The sequence below is a fragment of the Neolamprologus brichardi genome, chromosome 12 (genome assembly GCF_056152115.1).
Source record: "Neolamprologus brichardi isolate AB-2024 chromosome 12, ASM5615211v1, whole genome shotgun sequence".
NCBI classification, from domain to species: domain Eukaryota; kingdom Metazoa; phylum Chordata; class Actinopteri; order Cichliformes; family Cichlidae; genus Neolamprologus; species Neolamprologus brichardi.
The window spans coordinates 29,199,108-29,219,758 of record NC_142115.1 but is presented as its reverse complement, the minus strand read 5'-3'; the positions used below and the strand labels follow the sequence as shown (position 1 = coordinate 29,219,758).

General features: G+C 37.9%; 1 protein-coding gene across 1 annotated transcript in view; it reads right to left on the bottom strand.

The window, feature by feature from the left end:
* The window catches only part of si:dkey-215k6.1 (transmembrane protein 132C), a 257,482-nt gene that overhangs the window by 145,945 nt on the left and 90,886 nt on the right, over positions 1-20,651 (bottom strand). Inside the window, exons 2-3 of the mRNA XM_006790028.3 lie at positions 19,947-20,365; positions 18,505-19,082 (exon numbers count right to left, since the gene is read on the bottom strand). Coding sequence (XP_006790091.1) covers positions 18,505-19,082; positions 19,947-20,365 — 997 coding nt within the window. The remainder of the gene's footprint in view (positions 1-18,504; positions 19,083-19,946; positions 20,366-20,651) is intronic.

Below are 20,651 nucleotides of genomic sequence, written 5' to 3'. Positions count from 1 at the left end.
AAATGCATAAAGAAAATAATGACATTAATGAAGCAGTTCTAATGGTTCTTTGAAATGCTAAATCTGCTACATATTAACTAAATGAGCATTTGCAAATTCTAAAATTAGTTTCATGCTGCATTTAGGTATGACATGCTGTACTACGAGGTTTGACAGAAGAATCTAAAGTGTGCAAAGAGTTAAGACAGCCTGCTGTTCCCTGAGGAACCGGCTCATTCTAAAATCTAAAGGGACTTCAGAGGCTCTTCAATTCCTTCATTAATAAGTAACATGATCATTAAAGTTTTACACATTTACAGTGTGTGAAGCTCTTATCCAGAGTGATTTGACAATGAGTGGAATAGTAGAGCAAGCTTGAATTTCCCCGATCACAATATTACAAGCCATCCCTGGATTATAAGGGTCACAGCAACAGTAACCTGTGACAGATTATTCTTGAGCACTTACAAAGATAGCATACAGAAGTTTGAAGTCAAGAAAGAATAGAAAAACAGTAAAAAGTGCTTTTTACTGTGTGATCTTGGAGGATCAAGGAATTGTTTATTGTGAAGGTCCATCAAACTGTATCTAATCTATAGGGGTGGAACATGCCTAGAATAAAGAATAACAGCCTTATTTTCCGGGCGGGCATCTTCGGTGATTGCACAGCTCAGAATCAAACTCATACACATCACTGGAGAAGTTTGATGGGGAATTTTGAGTCCAGATTAGCTGAACTTTAAGCACTCAACCATCACTTTATTTATTGAATTTTTTGCCTGAAATAATAGCTTCTTCTTTGGAGAGACATCTAAAAAAAACACGTGTCACTACAACCAAGACGGAAAATATTTTGGCAGGTTTATTTTTGTCTGCTGTGTTGGAAATATATTTTCTGCAACAACACATAGCCTATTACTGCCATGGTAGGTAAGCAATCATATGTGTGAAAAAAAAACTGCTGTAGTTTTGATGGTGTTCACTGGCTCAGTGGGTAAGTACGACAGCCATTCAATAGCTGAATTGCTACTGAAAAGGAAAGAGGGGCACAGTCACACTTGATCAAGCACAAATAGGGTTCTTCTGTGAGGAAAAAAGGGGTCAAAACTTGTCTTTTTATTTCCCAAGCACATGTTTTTAAATTTTGAAATACAAAAATTTAAAAATAAAAGTAAAGAAATAAAAAGAAGGAGCGAGTGTGTTCACAATTGTAGCATTTTGTAGGACAAGTTCTTGGCCTTTTTGTTTTTTTGTAATATAAAAGCTATATAATGTAGGTAATTTAAACAGTTATCTGATGTTCTTTTATACTGTAAGGTAAAGACCCTACAGCAATAGAGAGAAAACCCTAAAAAAAAATCAGTCAACCCCCTATGAGCAAGCAATTGGTGACAACAGGAAGGAAAAACTTCCTTTATCCAGGAAGAAACCTCCAGTACAGCCGGACTCAGGGAGGGGCAGCCATCTGCTGTGACTGTCTCCGGTGCGGAGAGAAAGATGGGACAAAAGACGCTCTGGAAGAGAGCCAAAGATGAATAATAAATAATTATTACATGCAAAGTGATGTATAAAGACAAGTGAGTGAAGAAGTGCATCATGGGAAGGCCCCAGGAGCCTAGGCCTATTGTGCTGCGACTAAGGGAGTCATCTGATCCAACCCTAACTATATATTTTCATCAAAAAGGAAAGTTTTAAGTCTAGTCTAAAAAAGTAGAGAAAGTGTTTGTCTTCCAAATCCAAACTGGGAGTTGGTTCCACAGAGTGTTCCACAGGGGCCTGAAAGCTGAAGCTGAAAGCCTAAGTGCTCTATTGGAGTGAAATGTTACTTTAAGGTCTTTAAGATAAGTTGGGACTTCATTAGTCAAGATTTTGCATGAGAGTAGAAGGATTTTAAATTTGATTAACAGCCAATGAGGAAAAGCCAGCATGGGAGAAATATCCTCAGTCTACCTGAGCAATGGATCAGCCTCATGACCCACACTCGTTCAACCTTAGATTGTCGGTTTAAAGCATCGTGTGGATACTGATGCACAGAAATAAATGGACTGGTTCTTATATAGCATTTTTCTACCTTAGCACTCAAAGTGATTTATACAATATGTGTTATTCACCTATCCATACAAGTACTGTTTTATGCTTAACCCTTTTATGGTGTTCGGGTCTGTGAGACCCGTTTTCAGTTTTTTTCAAAAGAAAAATTAAACAATTCATTATTTTTTCAACCTGAAATTCATTGGCTTTGGCTTATTTTCTGTGAAGAACATAAATCTGAACTAATTTTCAATGACCTCATACTGTACCTCCCCCCACGCATTTACATTACATACAAGGTGTTCAGGTCCACTGGACCCAGGTCTAATAAAAGTGTTGAAAGTGTAGGTCCTGTGTTCCCACACTCTGTCTTCCTCCTTTCTGGTGCTGCTGATAGTGTTTTCTTCCCCTCCTGCTCCCGCACAAAGTTGCAACATTGTTGAAAATTCAACTATCAACACCGTCTGCTCTTTCTTGAGGGATCCAAATTTTATTTTCTCATACCCTGTCCCACCTGCAAATTAAGGGCATAATACTATAAATAAGACTTTGCTGATCAAGATGGCAAAAGATTATTTGCTGCGAGGGCCATCCAATTAATTTTGGAAGCGAGAGGAGCTTCAGATGATGATGTTGACAAAGAGGTTTCAGAATATTTCACATTTCTGAAAATGCAGAGTCTGACAGTGACTTTGAAGAAGAGGATGAGGTTGAGCACCATTTAGTAACAAAACGAAGACGAGTACCCCATCTGCAGCCAGCTCCAGGACCAGAACAAGCCCACCAGACAGCAAGTGAAGAAATATGGATGTCAATAACTGGTGACATTGAATGGTCTTCTTGCCCAAGAAATGAGCCACCCTGCAGAGCTTCTACTGTGATAAGCCAGGGCCAACACGGCTGACAGTTACTCATGTGCAGGACATCAAGTCTTCATTTGAGCTTTTCGTCCCAGATTCCATCCAGAAAATTATTCTGGATTGCAGTAATCTAGAAGGAAGGTGTGTTTTTGGAGAGAGGTGGAAGGAGATGGACCAAATTCATCTAAGAACTCCAAAGGCCTACTTTGGGGTTCTTATCCTTGCAGGAGTTTTCAGGTCCAAAGGGGAATCCACAGAATCCCTGTGGGATGCAGAAACCGGCAAGAACCTTTCCGTGCATCAATATCTCTGGAAAACTTCCACAAAATTTCCAGCATTATCCGTTTTGATAACCGAGACGACAGACCAGCTCGACGGCAGAGAGACAAGCTAGCTGCCATCAGGACAGTGTGGGATAAGTGTGTGCACCACCTCCCCCTGTTTTACAACCCTGGACCTAATGTCACCATTGATGAGCAGCTGATCCCATTTAGTTGTGAAACATATTGCTTCACTTGTAAATGTGTTGTGTCTTTCCACTCACTCCACTTGATTATAAGTGATTTATGTTTTTTATAACATTTTATATAAAAAAAACAAAAAAACAAGAAGCACATTAATTCATAAATGTGATCTAACAAAGGTAAAGGGAAAAAATTAACTATGTTTGCTGTTCATATAGCTTGTAATTGGGATGAAGGAAACATCTGTTTAGTAATTTAACATAAGATTGTTTGATAGTGTTAATTTGGAAAGCCAAAACTCTAGCGGGTCCACCAGACCCATGAACACTGGCTGAGTAACAAAAATATGAACACCACACAAGGGTTAAGTTTGTTCTATCTATCAGTCACAAAAGCTTTGGTTTATTATCTTGCCCGAGGATATTTCCGATTAGTAGATGACCTGCTGTACGTCCTGAGCTACAGCCACACCAAACATGAATAAGATAACAATAGAAAACGTAACAAAGACGTCACTGATTGATGGTTCTTCCAGTTGCTTTGTTCTCTGGTGGTGCAGCAGCCCTGCTGCACTACACACGTGAGTCTGTGCACTACTTACATCAGACTAATCAATAAACAACGCAAGCTTTTATGGTGATCTTTCCCTAATCATCATGAAAATTTCCAGTATAATTTTTTGCATGAAAGTTGTCACTGATTTTATTTCAAGTCTGCAATTCACATAGTCCTGTGGCAGTCATCATGGTGTCTGGAAGGTCATACGCATGACAGCAGTCATGTTCACAGCATAGTTAATTTATTGAGTAAAATCTAAGAACTGAAATAAAAAACATATATATGAAAACTAAGATTGTGCTTGGTTTTATGGATAAATAGAAGAAAAGGGGTTAGAACACGAACGGGGTATGTTGGACAAAGGATGTTGAAGATGGAGCTACCAACGAGAAGCAAAAGAGGACGAACTATAGGAGGTTCATGGATGAAGTAAAGGAACACACGCAGAGGGTTGGTATGACAGAAGAGGATGCTAGAGATAGTGTCAGATGGTGTCATATGATCCACTGTGATGAGCCCTAACAGGCACAGCTGAAAGAAGTAGAATATATGATGTTGAAAACAATTACAACATGCTCTGCAGCTCTTGGTTGTTTTTTCACTTCGGATTTCAACTAATATTTATGCTGTCCAATGGTCATTGAACATCGGAGCCAAGCCAGATTTCCCGAATACTGCCACATCCTGCATTTCAGCTGCAGGGAGATACGGACCAAGAGTGTCGGCAGCATACAGTCCAGATTTCTCCTCTGCCCTCCAGGACTGGGAATGTGATAAGGAGAGAGCGAAATGGTGCACAGAATTTAATAGGTCTGTGCTGCTGATTTGAATGTTTATGATAACATGGATCTACAAGTAAAAGCGTGACATGTGTGTTAGTTAAGGCATTATGTAAAACAATTCCTCAAAATTAATTTTACAGTTTAACTTCAATTCACCACGTCAGCATCCACATTGCCAGTTTTTACATCTCCAAATAGGTTTATTGCTTATGGGTAAGACTGTCTGTACAATTGCGCACATTTTTCCATCTTTTGTTTTTAGAAATGCCAAGGTGGTTTGCAGAGATGTGCACATCTTTCTAACCTTGTTTTGTGCATACACTATATTTATAAATGATACCCTTGAGGTATATGTTTAAGAGTTGGTCATTTCACCAAAATCTGGTCTGGAGAACAGTGTTTCCACATATGGAATATACAGTATGTTTCCACGTGTTGTTTTAGAAGATGCAGTGAAAAAGAGAAAATAACAAGTAAAATATCAGCAAATAAAGAACCAATTAAACACAACACTGAGTCCAGGATTACAGACTCTATGTAACACAAGTTCATTTATGTGAGAGGGGTAACACACAGAGACAGATAACCATTCACACATATGGGCAATTTAGAATCACCAGTTAGCCTAACCTTGCTAATTGCATGTCTTTGGACTGCGTGGCAAAGTCTGAGTACAGGGAATTATTTTTTGCTACTGAAAGGGAGGTGTGTCCCCTTAGCGTGGCCGTGTAAACATGTTTATATATTTTACACACACACAAAAAAAACCCCCCAAAAAACAGTAGCCTGCAAGATGAGAGTGCAGAAAGAAAAGGAAGGTATACTAAAAGGGAAATCAGTACTGTGAGGAGCAAGTTTGTATAAATTAAAAATGAACAGAAAGAAAATACATATGAAATGTTGACCATATGAGCACACTATTTACACCAGAAAGTCTCTGAAGCATGGAATGATTCCACAACAATGGAGGACCTTGTAGATAACAACGCACAGAAAGAAGTACACTTTTCTGATAAAAATGCATTCACAGATCCAGTTTAAAGCTGTCTTCATTGCATTGAGTAAAGTGAGTAAAGAAAACAACAAAAAGATTTATAACAATAGGCCAACCTGGCAGAAGTCCTTAAAGGATTACTGGAAATGTAGTGACTTTTGGCTTTTGCATTGTATCTCTGTGGCAGAGTACCAGGGTGGGTCGTATTATTTGAAGAAGTTTTGCAAATGTCTTAGACAGGTGAGAGGATGAGAGACAAATTATTGATGCTCAGTCCCAATTAAAGCTTGCGAAAACTATTATGCAAAAGCTGTACTAATATTAAATCAGTGTGGATATCAAGAGTGCCTTTGGCTCACCAAATTAGTATCCACTGGCTTTCATATTTTTCCTCCCGTTGTCTTTCCTGTTTACTAAAAAGCAATGACGACCTGCTTTTTTTGGTTTTTGGTTTTTGAAAAGGGGCTTTAACACCGTGCTGTTTTTAATCAACGCCAAATCAATTTTTTAACGCAATTAACGCATCTGGAGTGCAGAATGACTCAAAATCCCTGAAATGTTTCTGTCAACGCATTTCAGGCAGTTTGTCCGAGTTACCTTCGCACATGCACAAATGGGCAGTTGATCTGGTAGTGACGGGCAGCTGAACCAATCAGCTCAATATGGAAGATGATAAACGTTCCTTGTTTCAAGGACTTGAAGTGCCTCCCGAAGAGTGACAGAGAGAGTGGATAAATGTTTACAGAGTTTTTTTGTTAACATGAATGTTCAAGATGTTCAATAAACATGTTAAGTGCGGATATTTCCCCTTTTTTCTCGAGTCTATTTCCTAATGCAAAATGAGATGTGATTAATATAGAATAAAAAAAGAATGATATTTAATTGTGATTAATCAAAATGAATCCACAGTTACCCCGTGATGAATCTGATTAAACATTTTAATTGTTTGACAGCATTTATATATATGACATATTAGTGTATGTTGAAGAAAACTATTCAAATTCTCTTTGAATTTAAGTATAAATTCTTTGTGTTTAGTCTGCACTTATTTCATTATAATGCATAAATGTCAGTTACAAGCTTAAATATAAATTTAAAAGAATCTAATTGCAACCAGCCTATTGATCAAGTAATTGCGATTAATAACAGAAAATTGTGAGATTAATTAGTTAATTTTTTCAGCACTAATATATATATATATATATATATATATATATATATATATATATATATATATATATATATATATATATATATATATATATATATATATATATATATATATATATATATATATATATATATATATACATATATACAATTATGCCTATACATGCATCACACTTATCCTGCTACACAACACATAATGTGTTCCACAATAATTCCCTTTTGGAGTAGGAGCCAAAGTGCAGCCGCAGTTCAGCCAGCATGCAGTAAAACCTGCGACTTCTACAATGGGAACATCTGTAGCTTATTTCAAGTGGGTCCCAGAATAATAAAACAGACAATATGTTTTCATGAGCCTGGGTCCCAGGCCAAGATACTAAAATAAGTGGAAGGAAAAAAATAGCTTCAGATTTTTCATGAATAAAAATATCAACTTCTTCTCCCCCATCTTGTTAAAATAAAAACAAACCTATCCCAATATCCTTTTTATCTCCTGGGGTAACTTAGAGGTAAATGCTCAAGCACACTGAAAACCACACACAGCCACACACACACACAGCACTTGGTTTAAAAGGAGCTACTCATGCAACTGGTACATCCTCAGCACAGAGGAATACAAGAGCAGCATAGAGGAGCCCTATTTCTAAATGGGGCTCTTCTATCCTGCAACAAGGAGTAGCATGAACAATAAACACAACACAATAACCGGCCACGCATTTCCATTATAAGCATCCCTAAGTCGGCACTGGCAGAACCAAACTCAAAGAGTGGTAGAGCCACGGAAACAACACGAAGAAAAGAGACAGGAGGGATATTTTGTTTGGAGAAAGAGCTAAACTAAGACATGGCCACATGTACGTGTGCAGAAAGGATCATCATCATATCAGTAACTGAGCTTAAAGGTCAACAATGTTTATGTTTCAGTTCAAACACACACGGGTACACAAACACGTTAATTACAATATCGGTGACAATGTCAATCACTTTGGAAGTGAAACTGCCAAAACAGGGTGCTATCTCCTTCTCCCTGAGTCTATTCCTTGCTTCTCTCCCTCTGAATTTTTTCTTCTCTTCCATGTCTACCTCTGTCTATTTTCCCTGGCCTGACACACATGCACGGTCCCATAATGCACAAACACTGGCGCTATCTCGAGGCTGATGGCTGTCACCTTTGTGTATTCAGCCTCTTTCAGGAGCCAGCAATGCAAATAACAGCCTCATGAATATTCAGGACAGAAAAAAGATAGAAGGACGTAGAGAGAGGGAGGGAGGGAGGGAGCGAGAGAGAGAGAGAGAGAGAGAGAGAGAGAGAGAGTAAGGAGAAGTAGGAAAGCTAAGTGATGACAGGTAAACTATGGAGAGAAAGTAAGGACGAATGCTGTAGACAGAATGATAGCAGGGGCTGGATTAGGGGAATAAACACATAGTGATTGACAGTGTGGGTTAAATAGAACCGAGTAGGTGTTTGATGTGTGTATGTCTTGGTCATGGACTGTTAACCAGTTTACCATCTTTCCTACGTCTCAGGGGGATTTGAGAAGGTGAAAAGGTGGCAATGGCTGTTGCAATGAAGGGAAACATATTTAACAGTTACAACTGTTTAACAGTTAAAGTGGCTCCATAGCAAAAGATGTCTGGTTCAATTCTGGAAGGAAACACAAGTCCCTTTGGGGTTGTGTCAGAAATTGCATCTGGTGTTTATGACTACATAAACTTCACTTAATTTCCTGTATTTTCCTGGCAACGTTTTATAAATCGCCACTGTGTACTGACACTCACAATCTTTCACATATGCATCTTTATTGAATGCACCTTGTCACCTTGGTACTGTAGCACAACTCCTGAGGTCGCTCAGGCAAGTCATTGTGGTGACCTCTCGTAACAGACACACCCAGTGACGTGCCACTGAAACAACACCGAAAGATCTCGTTCTGCGTCTGCACCCTAACAAATCTATTGCCACTCCTGGTTATGAAGATGAAAATGACATGTTGCTTTACAGAGAATAAAAAAAAGTGGGATTTATTTTTCATCTGAGGAGCATTGCGTTCCTTATTCTTTCAACTCGCAGCAGATCAAAGCTGCAATGTGTTTTTCTGACTACTAGTCAAAGCAGTCAACCTTGACTTTATGTTGTTAAGATTAAAGACTTAGCAAAGAATAGCTTCCTTACACATCCATCAGTGTGGGAAAATTTTGATCCTTTAGATAAACATGATGAAAGCTGTCTTCAGCACTCACTTGTAGGTTTTGGACAGGAATTTTTTTTTAACTGTGTTTATTTTTTTGACATTGCTAGCCTGGCAAATTGTCAATATGCCTGTGTGTAAATTTGTAAGAATGGTTGATTGACTGACACAGACTAACACATATACACATATTAGGACCATAGTCCATGCAATAAGTACCAGTATTAGGAGCACTAAAACATAATCAAAGTATATCCACAATGAGTATATTGTAGGGTTGAGACTAAATATAGAAGTGATCTTGTTAAAAGGCATTTAGCGCTATGAAGTTCATATTTTATCCAACCATAACCTTGATCTAAGCCTAGCAAAGTAGTGTTGTTACCTAAAAGAAAAAATGAAAGCTAAGTAATGACTGAAACTTCATGTAAGATTAAAATATGATCAAAAATAATTCAAAGTCTAAAAATAACCCAAAAACTTGGCACAGAGGATCAGGAAGTCAGATCTCTTGAAAGGAAGCTGTTTCCATTCAGTCCTAACTCACAGACCTTTTAACACTTGTTCATGTCTAATTATCCAGTCAGTAATGCAACAAGACAGTTAATGATTATATATGAAAAAGATGTATATAGGGACGAGAAATATATCCAAGTGACTATGGAGAATTAGACTTGTGACCTTTAATGTGATACATTTTCCTTCAGGCAGTTTGAATACATGAAGGATTTTTTTCTTCTCACAGTATATGCATGAGCACATGGCAATTCAAGCAGAGAATAGGCTAAAGAGAGATATACAGTATCCAAGTGGAGGTACATGCTGTCTTGAGCTCAATTTAATGGCTAAGGTGATTATTTAGAGTGCTGTGCTGCCTCTGCAGAAGCACAGACTGAAATAGAGAATGGACAACAAAAGTGATCTCTGATCTAAGGGATGTAAAAGATTTCCCTTAGCGAATATGATAAATAGACTAAAAAAAGATCTAAGCACAAAGGAAGACAGCAATACAGAGAGATGGCTGGAAAAAAACGGGAGATACTCGGGTGTAGTAAAATGTTTAACATATTAAACTTATAGGTGCAGATGTCTTAGTGAGTATATGATTTTCATTTTACTTCACTCTCACTGAATAAAAAAAAAGTGATTTTTTGTAATAAAATTTAACGTAGTTGGAGAACTAAAGTGACTTTTTTTTAACTAATTAAGTATGTATCTATTTGTTAACTGTTTATCCTGACTGGAACTTGTTTCTTATTTTATAGTTGAAGACGGGGTACAGCCTGGACAGGTTTTTATTCTATCACAGGACCAACACAAACAGAGGTGAAAAAGCTATCCACTGTAAGCAAGCAACCTTAAATTATTTATATCATATTCAGATTTTTATATTTCATCCTTTTTGTCCCCAGAAGAGAGGTGGGTCTTCATAATGTGACTGAGTAATTTTATTAGTATTTGCCATACTAATCATATGCTTTATATTTACTCAAAAGCATGCACACACTCACACAGATATACACAGTTCAGAAAATACAACTGATTCTGCCTTCATCCTGGTGAGAGAGCCTTTGAGGTGAAATCGATGGTGGAGCTTTGTGGAATAAAGGCATGCTCGGCATTCTGTGTGTGTCTGTGAGAGAGAGAGATACAGAGGGTATGGTGTGTGTGTGTGTGCAGTGTAACCATCAGAGAGGACAAGCTGGTCCTTAGAACTACATCTCCCCTCTGATCCTAGGAAAAATCCACTAATCCCTACACATACACAAGCAAACACACACAGAAACAACAAATGGGGAAAAATAATTAAACCAGCAAGTAAACTAGGAAACAGGAAAAAAATATAAAAACATACACAATAAAAATAGATAAGATTTATGCAAAGATGAAATATAGTGCATGTTGGTTTTCTCAAGCCACTAAAGTGACAGCTTTATGTCCGTCAGACATAACAGATTTCCTTATTATGTCTAAACCGTATTCAATGTCAGTATAACAGGGCTGAAAGAAAAGTGATGACAGTGAAGAAGCAATGCTTGTTTTCTTTGGCACTAGATATTACATATATATGTATATGTATATATATATATATATATATGTATATATATGTATATGTATATATATATATATATATATATATATATATATATATATATATATATATATATATATATATATATATCTATATATATCTATATATATATCTATATATATATATATATATATATATATATATATATATCTATATATATCTATATATATATCTATATATATATATATATATATATATATATATATCTATATATATATCTATATATCTATATATATATGACCCTTAAGGTCCAGTTAAGCTGCATACTTGTCTCAAACTTAGCACAAAGGAAGAGAACATTTATCTTCTTGAAATCAAATTTCCAGCCATTATAAGATATTTTGAGTCATTGAAAAAAGGATTTTGTTTTTCTTGAAAGCTGCTTAAACCTGACATTTGTTTAGGATGTGTGGGTTGATGTTGCAGCTTTAAGTGTCAGTTTCAGCACTGCTGTAATTGGTGAGCATACTACAGGTTAAAAAAATGTGTACATTTTACACATTGTATTCTGGATTATAATTACGACTCGAAAAAACCCATCGTCCATACTGAGTTCCAGATACTTACTTGAACATTTCTTCACCTGAACAATTAAACCAAGTGAATGCTTGCTTGATTCGCAGCTATTGCACAAGACAGTGGAGCTGGAGTACATCCAACCACAGGACTAGGATTGTTTTGTGAGAAGCAACTAAATTAATTTCTAGCTGGTTGAACTTTCAAAATAAGACCAAAGGGACTAACAGTGTGAAAAAACCTGAAATGTTTCTAGATCAGACTTTCATTGTTACCTTTTTCACTTTTAAGTAAAAATAGTCAGGGTGCTTCCTTTCAAATTTCCAGAAAAGCACACCTTTGAATTGGTCTATGGATTAAGATAAAAATAAACAATATACAGACAACAGAAGCAGAAAGAAAACTTCTTTCCCTTTCAGTAATCTATCCCTGTCTATCTACATTTCACACACACCCGCGCACACAAGGCATTTATCCCCTCATCAGTAATCATCTCACTAATTAGCTAACCAAACAACGATAGCACAGTTCAAGATGACAGCTTTTTAATGAGGGAGATACTAATCACTTTGACCCTCAGCCTGTCAACATTCCCACTGATGAAAAATGCTGAAATGCTCAACTAATCATTGATTCAAAGCATCAAAATGCTATGACAAGGGTTTCTACAGATTTAGACGATGTTAAATACTTTTCGCTGAATGCTGACTGAATTGGAGCTGCGCCGAACATGAATCCATCATCAAGTTTTGCCCTGATTTTCCGCCTTTTGAAGTTACAGGCAATGCTGTCACTGATTAGTGAGCTAAGAGATTCTAACTAATTTGCCTGGTTTGGTTTTTTTTTTTATTTGAGCAATTTTCTGCTCTGCTGATCTCAGATTTAATCAATTAAAAAGTAAGTTCTTGATTTGTATCATTTGTTACTGAAGGGTGCAAACCATATCGTAGAGACTGCTACAATAGCTTAGATTAACAAAATATACTCTGGGTTGGTCCAAGAGTTTGTCCAAGAAGAATAATTGCCTTTATGCAAAAGGCAATAGAACAAGCAGAAACAAGGCTGTGAAAGAGCATCCATCCCGAGGAAATGGCCAGATAGAATGTGCAAGCTTTTATCACAACCCATTATTATATTTTAAAGTTGAGCAACCTCTAACAAAGAACAGAGAACAATGTGTTCTGGTGCTGGCACAGAGGATGGAACTTGGCCTCACAGAAACTGGGGAAATTAGGTTTGTAACATGGGACTACCCTTGAAAAAACATAGCATACAAGGCCAACCATTATCCAAACTTTTTACAGCGCCGTTTACAGAAATCATTTTTTATAGACATTTGGATAAGTCCTTCTCACTCATGGGAAGAAAATAGACTGGAAGTCTAAGTAAGTAACAGCCACTTTAACTGAAGACACTGATGTAGTAAAGGAAATGAAAACAAAAGACAAACTTGAAACAAACTTGAAGACCAGTAGACACTGTAAAACACCTAGAAACACCATAGCACAGATTGCGTGGTCAAAAACTGACAATGTTCACCTCTGCTGTCTACATAACACTCTCTTTTTTCTGATCTGATACATATGACCTTAGTCTCCTCATTGTATCATTTTAAGGATGTGTCATTTAACAAAAAGCATGTTGGAAGAAAGAAGTAAAAAGCCCAGAGTAAAGAAATGAAACCTGTCAGCGAGCACAGCATTGAAGATGAGTTACCTAAATGAATGTGCAGCTAATAAGATGGAAGTGAAAAATAGTGACATAACAAGATAGAGAAAAAAAAACTTATGACAAACAACCCATCTCGAATTTGTAAAAAGAACAACACAATGAGCACAAAAACAGACTGGCTTCTTTTCTCAGGTGTTTTCTCCTCCCCATGTTCTCCTCTTTGCCTTTCAGAAATACAGGCTAAGGCACAAAGAGTCCAAGAGTCAATGTATGCTTGACCCATTATCACAGAGTTCTTTGATTGTTTATAAAAGCTCAAGCTTGTGCGTGTCAAAAACTAATTAGAAATTCATCTAGCATGTCTGTTCTGTTAATTGATGATGTTTCGTTTCACTCAGTCACATGGTTAATGAGCAGACAGTTGCTCTGTGAAGGGGAGTTTGAGAAAAAACATTCGTCAAATGTCTGTTTCTACACAACAGTATTTTTTTATATTTTGGAAAAAAAAATAATTAATATTAAAAAAAAAAACTGACTACTTGAAAATTGAATGATGAGAAAGTGGCTGCTAGTTATGTTTAAAATATGAGCAAGAGCCAACTGGGTTCCAGCCCCCTGGTGACCCTGAATTGGATAAGTGGAAGAAAATGGATGGATGAATTTTTACTTCTAATTTTCTTCTTAGTCCATAAAAGGATATTAATGAACTCAAAGCAGCGTGGTAGTAACAACATTACACGCGGAGAGCTATCTACTTTAAAACCACATTAGATGTTCAAAGAGAAGTTGAGTGATAACAGAGATGTATCTGGTGAAACCTTTGACTTTGTTTAAATGTAGTCAAAGTAGTAGAAAAATGAAACATTTAAAATGACCAGAGTAAAAGCTATGACTGGAAAAAAGAACTGGAGGAGGAAGACTTGGCAGTGTAACTTAATCAGTACCACACTTTTAGACAGTTTGAGCTCATTGTCTGTAGACATGTAGTTTCTTCCCAAACTGACAGAATCATGTGTGGTTATGTGAGACTACAAGCTCAAGGCCAGTTGATACAGGAAGGATGCCCCGTCCAATTTAGTTAACACATGCTGCCTCTTGTCATTGGTCCTTCCATCTTATTCTTAGTTAATTTTTCAGAAGTACGAAGAAGAAAGGCAAGTGAATTGCTTTACCTTCTTACCCATTTCTCTTAAGACTTTTCTGATAATTTTCTTTTTCATTTCTTCCATTTTCTAATATTTCGCACTCTTGTATGTCTCTCTCTCACTCGTTTTCTCTCCGTGTCCCTCCATCTCTTCAGCAGTTTATCATAATCACATCACCTCAGCGTAATGGAGCACACTTAAGGCTTATTATGTGTCGTACACATACATACTCACACACCCGCTCACGCACAGGAATGAAATCCACTTAAGCCTTATTACATGTCTGACTCTGCGTCTAACATGGGAGATTATCCATTGAACTGTTTGCTTGGGCAAAGGGCAAGACTTGCAGGTAGGACACACACACACATATAAACAGGCACATTTCTCAACTGAGACATAAAGATAGGAGATAAGTGAAATATGTAAAATAGAAGTTGGACGTTTTTCAAACGTGGAAAAATGAGTGGACAAACCTAGGAGAGAAAAAACACTGAACGGAAGCAGAAACAAAGCATAATTCGAGATAGCCACAATAAATAACAGGCCTGGCATTAAAAAAGGAAAGGATGATTTTTATTCCATACACTTTCTTTCCATAGCAGTACCAGGCACAACTGCATACCCACAAGACAATGTATAAACATACACACAACAATGGTGTTCCACGGTGAAGGCAGAGACAAAGTGTCTGTAGGGGGAACCAAAACATCACATCTCATCACTTCAACAGGTAAGTGTGTGTTTTTTGTGTTTGGGTGTGTGCTTTAATACACACACATAAAACAAACATCGTCAGTATGCATGAATGTTCACATGACGTATGCGTGTATTCATGGCAGAGAGAAATAACAGTGGATGTTGGTGGAATATTTATTTCCCTCTGCGTCTGTGTGTGTTTGTCAGCAGGTAGCAAGACAAGTTGCATTGCACTCTGGCCGCCTCTTGTTTCCTTCTGTGTCCTGAGATCAACTTCACATTTGATGTGCACAAAGAAATGCACAACTTTAGATATAGTTGTATCTGTAAGGAACATGTGTCAAACTGACTTTGATTATAGTGTTAAAGGTACAGTGTGTAAAATCTCACCACTAGATTGCAGACTGTAGTCAACTGAATTCTGTTTTCTCACACCAAATTCAAGTGCATAATCTAAAGGTAAGAGAAACAACTCTGACTGCTGTTCATCTGTGGTGCGTGTAGGCTGTCACTTCTCTGTTTACCTGTCAATGTAAATCTTGAGACTAAATTTGCAGACGAGCAAGTAAACCTACGAGTTCTTGTCTACTTTGCATTTGATGAACTACGTAAGTGGCCAGTCTTTAGTCACATACATAAAACACAATTGGGCAGAAAGCTTTATTCAAAAAGCAACAGGATAGCTTCCACAAACTGGTGCAGGTGGTTATGTATTTTTAATCTATTAATTCTAAATGTATTGATTTGTTTGAAGATCTAAGAACACTAATCTATAACATCTTTTCATCATAAAATAACCTCAGAAACTGTATTTTTAAAATGCTTAGTTAAACTAACAATGCATATGATTAGCATGCGACTATATTTCACTTGTCATCTTAATGTGGGGATAGGTTAATTGGATAATCCAAATTACCCCTAGGTGTGAATGTGCGAGTGAATGTGAGTGTGAATGGTTGTCTGTCCCTGTGTGTTGGCCCTGCGACAGACTGGCGACCTGTCCAGGGCGTACCCCACCTCTCGCCCTATGACAGCTGGGATAGGCTCCAGCGCCCCCCGCAACCCTGAAAAGGATAAGCGGAAGCGAATGGATGGATGGATCTTAATGCATTTTTCACTGATTTTCTATCTCTCTCTTCAACTATCGGTCCTAACTCTGGTGTTTACCCTAGCCATAACCTTTATCTGGTGTCATTTGATGCCGTCAAATGACATGTGAAAAGGTTAGGGTTAGCATGCATCTCAGGGTTAGGATATTGACGGCATAGAATGAGACGTGAAAAGTAAAAAATGCATAACAATAAGGTGCACAATGATTTGGGATGCCATTTCATGACACCAAACTGCCAATACCAACTGCCAGTTAATTTAGTTAAAATAAATAATATTCGGGGGTTGACCATTCATTTTGACTAGAATCAGACGGTAACAGTCAAGTGTTTCATAAACAGTTCTGTCATTACCAGCTTTGCAAGCTGTTATTGTTGAGCCAACTAGGCAGGGCTTATATGTCCTTTAGTTAATGCATAAAACCCCAGTAACACAACTCTGTGTCCTGCCTCCTTATGGTGACTCTGAATGTGTATAACCAGTGTTTTACCGACTCCCCTGCTAGCCTTGTTGCAACTGTTCGTGTGATGCAAATTACTCAATTGTGTATACCAACCATTCCAAAATATTTGTTAATAGCGTAAGTACACAACAATAAACTCTGGTGGTTGTTAAAGATGAACTATCACATTAAGTGTAAATTGATGGTAAAAGGATTTTGACTTGCTTAATATCAATCTTAATTTTTAATTGACTGTCTGTGGTAGTATATATGTCCCTTGATTACATAAATCAGTTTACTTAACATAAATGGTCCAAATGTGTAGTACAAAAAAAAGGAATTAGGCATCAAGTTAGATCACCTGCTGGAAGTATATATGAACAATCAATTAGTCTGGCTGTCTTAAAATTAGTCTGGCTGTCTTAAACCTGGCAGTTCCCAAGTCCGAGTTATGTCCAACTGCACACATGTAAGAATAAAGGTTCTTCTGGCTGTTCACTCGTCTCCCAAGGCTCTCCACTGCAGCTGGAACCACATTTTTGATTTAACACAGATTCCTTTTTGGAAGCTTGGGACTAACACTAAGAGTATGATACCTTATGACCCACTGAGGGTACGTTTATGTCTTGTTCTGATTTTGAACTGAGGATTTTTGCATACAAAGGCAAATGTGCAAACCACTACGCCGTGTAGACATTATTGCACCATGTGAAAATACAGCAGATAATTGTCCAGTGAATTTGCAACGAGTAAATGGATGTCACACATGTTGCCTCCTGAAAGCTCTACTCAGGCAGCAGCCCTGTCTAAAGCAAACCGATTGTTTCCAGTTGTAGGATTCTGAGGCTGACTATCTCTTGCTATGTGTTACATGTGAGAAAACACAACTACAAATGTTTGACTATCCTGATATTCGCCTGATACATGAGTGGAAACAACTCAAGACACCTTACTTACCAGAAAATATATTGAGGCAACACATCCTTTGGAAATGTGCATCAGCTAAAGCTGTTCCGAGTACTTTTTGCTGTCCAGCCTTCACTAGCTAAACCAAATGAAATCCTTTGCAAATGTTAAAACACAGTAACCCAAGCCTAATGTGACAAAGGGAGTCATAACATGGTTCACAAAGCTCCCCAAAATATCCTGAATTGTTTTAACCCTCGTAGGAGTACAATTTTATGGTAATACCACAGCAATCCACATCAATGTGTGTTGGGATGTACATTTTATAGAATGATAAATCTGCACATCTATCATTTGTCAGCCTGAAATCCCTAAAGACAGTGAAATGATGAGGCAGAGACTGAATGCAGATCTCCATAATAGCTCAAGATCAGGGGTTATAAACGTTATGTCACCAGAAAAGATTTTATTCCCCCTACAAACAGCCACCTGAAAACATCCTGCTGCTTATGTCAGAACAAACGTAATGTAGCTGACCTTGCATGACTTTTTGTTTTACCTTTTCTTATACTTGTCTCTCTTCCCAACCTTAAGTCCCTCAGTGTTACCCTTTCCCTTTCCTGCTTTTCATTTTCAGTGTTTTCTTTCCTCCTTGGATCACACATGAATATTCATGAAGTTGTTATTTGCATTGCTGGCTCCTGAAAGAGGCTGAGTACACAAAGGTGACAGCCATCAACCTCGGGAGGCGGCGGTGTTGAAAGAAGAGAGAGAGCGGATGGGAAGGAAAGAAATAAGTGAAGATGACAGAAAAAGAACCAGAGTGAAACTGAAATGCATATCAGAATGACAAACAAAAACGAAGCCAGACGATAAAGTGAAAGTGTATGCATTCCCACCTCAATGTAAACTGTTCCGTATTTGAAGTTGTCTTCATGTAGATGGCAAAAGCCACTGTTCTGCCAAGCCGAACAGGACTGGGAGGCTCCAAAACTTCCACATTGTCATCTATTTGTAGTCTTTCTCCTTTGGCAGAAACAGGGCCCATGCTCATTGCAACAGAACCAACTTTCAGCATGTCTTGAAGACCTTCATCCACTAGGGTGCTCCACTGCCCCCCAAGGCCCATAGCCAGACCACCATGTGGCCCAGGGTTTGCACTTGGAGCTTTCCATGGCTCATTAACAATGGAGGGACACTCTTGACCAGCACCTTCCACTGGTATAATTGAGTAATACACATCCACTGACGGTAGCGCCACTTCAGGAGGTCTCTTTCTCACTTGTGGTGGTGTAAACCAAGCTGGGGGAATCTCCAGACGGACAACACAGATACCAGATGGTCCCATGAGTCGGCAGCCTGCCGAGGGTGCTGCTTCACTAGTGTCACGGATGGCCAAGGCCCTGATGCATGGGAGGAGGGATGATGGAGGTGGTTCAGGCTCATCCCAACGCCGCCCTACCAGGTAAAATAATACCTGAAGAAGAAACAAAACCTATAATGTCATAATAGAAAAATCTGGACAGCTAGTAAGACGCAATCAAAGACTATAAATTATCTATCTCTCTGTTTTATAAAACCATTTTCTCTCCTGTCATTTACAGATCTCAGATATTCGTCTATTCATTAAAGCTGGGCAACTTAATGTTTTTATGTTGTATAAGCACTGGACCAAATTACTGTGTGTAAAGGGTATTTCTCCTGGTGATAAAGTGATAAAGAATTATCACCTGACTCTGCAGCCTCTTAGCTTTACAGCTCATTGGTTTAATTTTCTGAACCACAGCTTTATTATTTTGGCTTACTCTCACTGCTCTTACATTTCCCTGCTGTATGGCACAAAAAATGGGCAACTAGCCTGTGAACATAATGGAGTATTTAGCTGCTACAGAACTGTACTGTTTCCTTTCAGAATTTGAGGAAACCATAACAGAGAGGACAGAAATTGAATATGGGAGCTTCTCCAATCAGATGGATATAAATATAATAAATACTAATATCCTTTTTTTCTCCCAAATATGCAAACATGTGTTTGCCTGAGATGCTTTCTATTACAATTTTACTCCCTATCACCCCTAGTGGCCAAAAAGCAGGTTTAACAGGATAAAAAAAACATGTCTCTAAGAGCAGGTTTTACATTGTTTTCATTGAATAATAAATGGATTCAATTTTTAAGTATTAAATAAAGCTGAATGCAAGCACATACAGGTAAATAAATTACCAAATGATGTAATTAGTGCTTCTTGATTCTTGAATGGGTAAGTGTATTGTATGTGAAGTCTCAAAGTTAAGACAGTATATGTTTGAAAAAACAAGTAAACAATACAAAACAATACAATACCTGTATCCAGGGCCTTGTTGATCCCACTTTAGGCACCACTACCTGACCTTTGACCTTCCAGTTCAACGTCACACGGTTTGTTGAAAGGAGCAGGTGTGGTGGTGGACCTTGAAGCAATTCCACAGGGATTGGCTGCTCAGTGCTCAGATTTCCATAACTGCAGTTTACACTTGGCAGAGAGTGTGGGGCAGAAATGCCTGGTTCTAGCTGGTGGAGAAAGAATGGCTCAGTCCGTGATGATAGGCTGCCATTTCGCATAACCTCCTGATTGGCTTCTCGCAGGAAGAAGGCGGAATCAGCGCCACTTAGTTGGCATTGGACAGGGAGGTAGGTGGGAAGAGAGGAGGAGAAGTGGGACTGGGAGATGTCCGGCCCTCCGCCTGGTCCACCGCCTGCTGCTACCGATGGGCTGTCAGACACTGATGAGAGATGGGTGATAAATGAGGAAAATAAGAAATAAGGAGAAAAAAGCATAAGAGAAAAAGGATGGGGACAAGAAAAATGAAAAGAAAATAGTTAACAACATTAGAATTATAAAAACACTCATTTCATAAAACAAATATCTAATGTTTACTGTTTACAGTCTCAGTTTTTACAGAAATCCAAAGCAGCTAATCATCTGCCAACATAAATTCAAGTATTTAAATGCAAGGCTCACTGGGCTGTGTTATTTATTCAGTTTTACATATACTGATATAAACATAT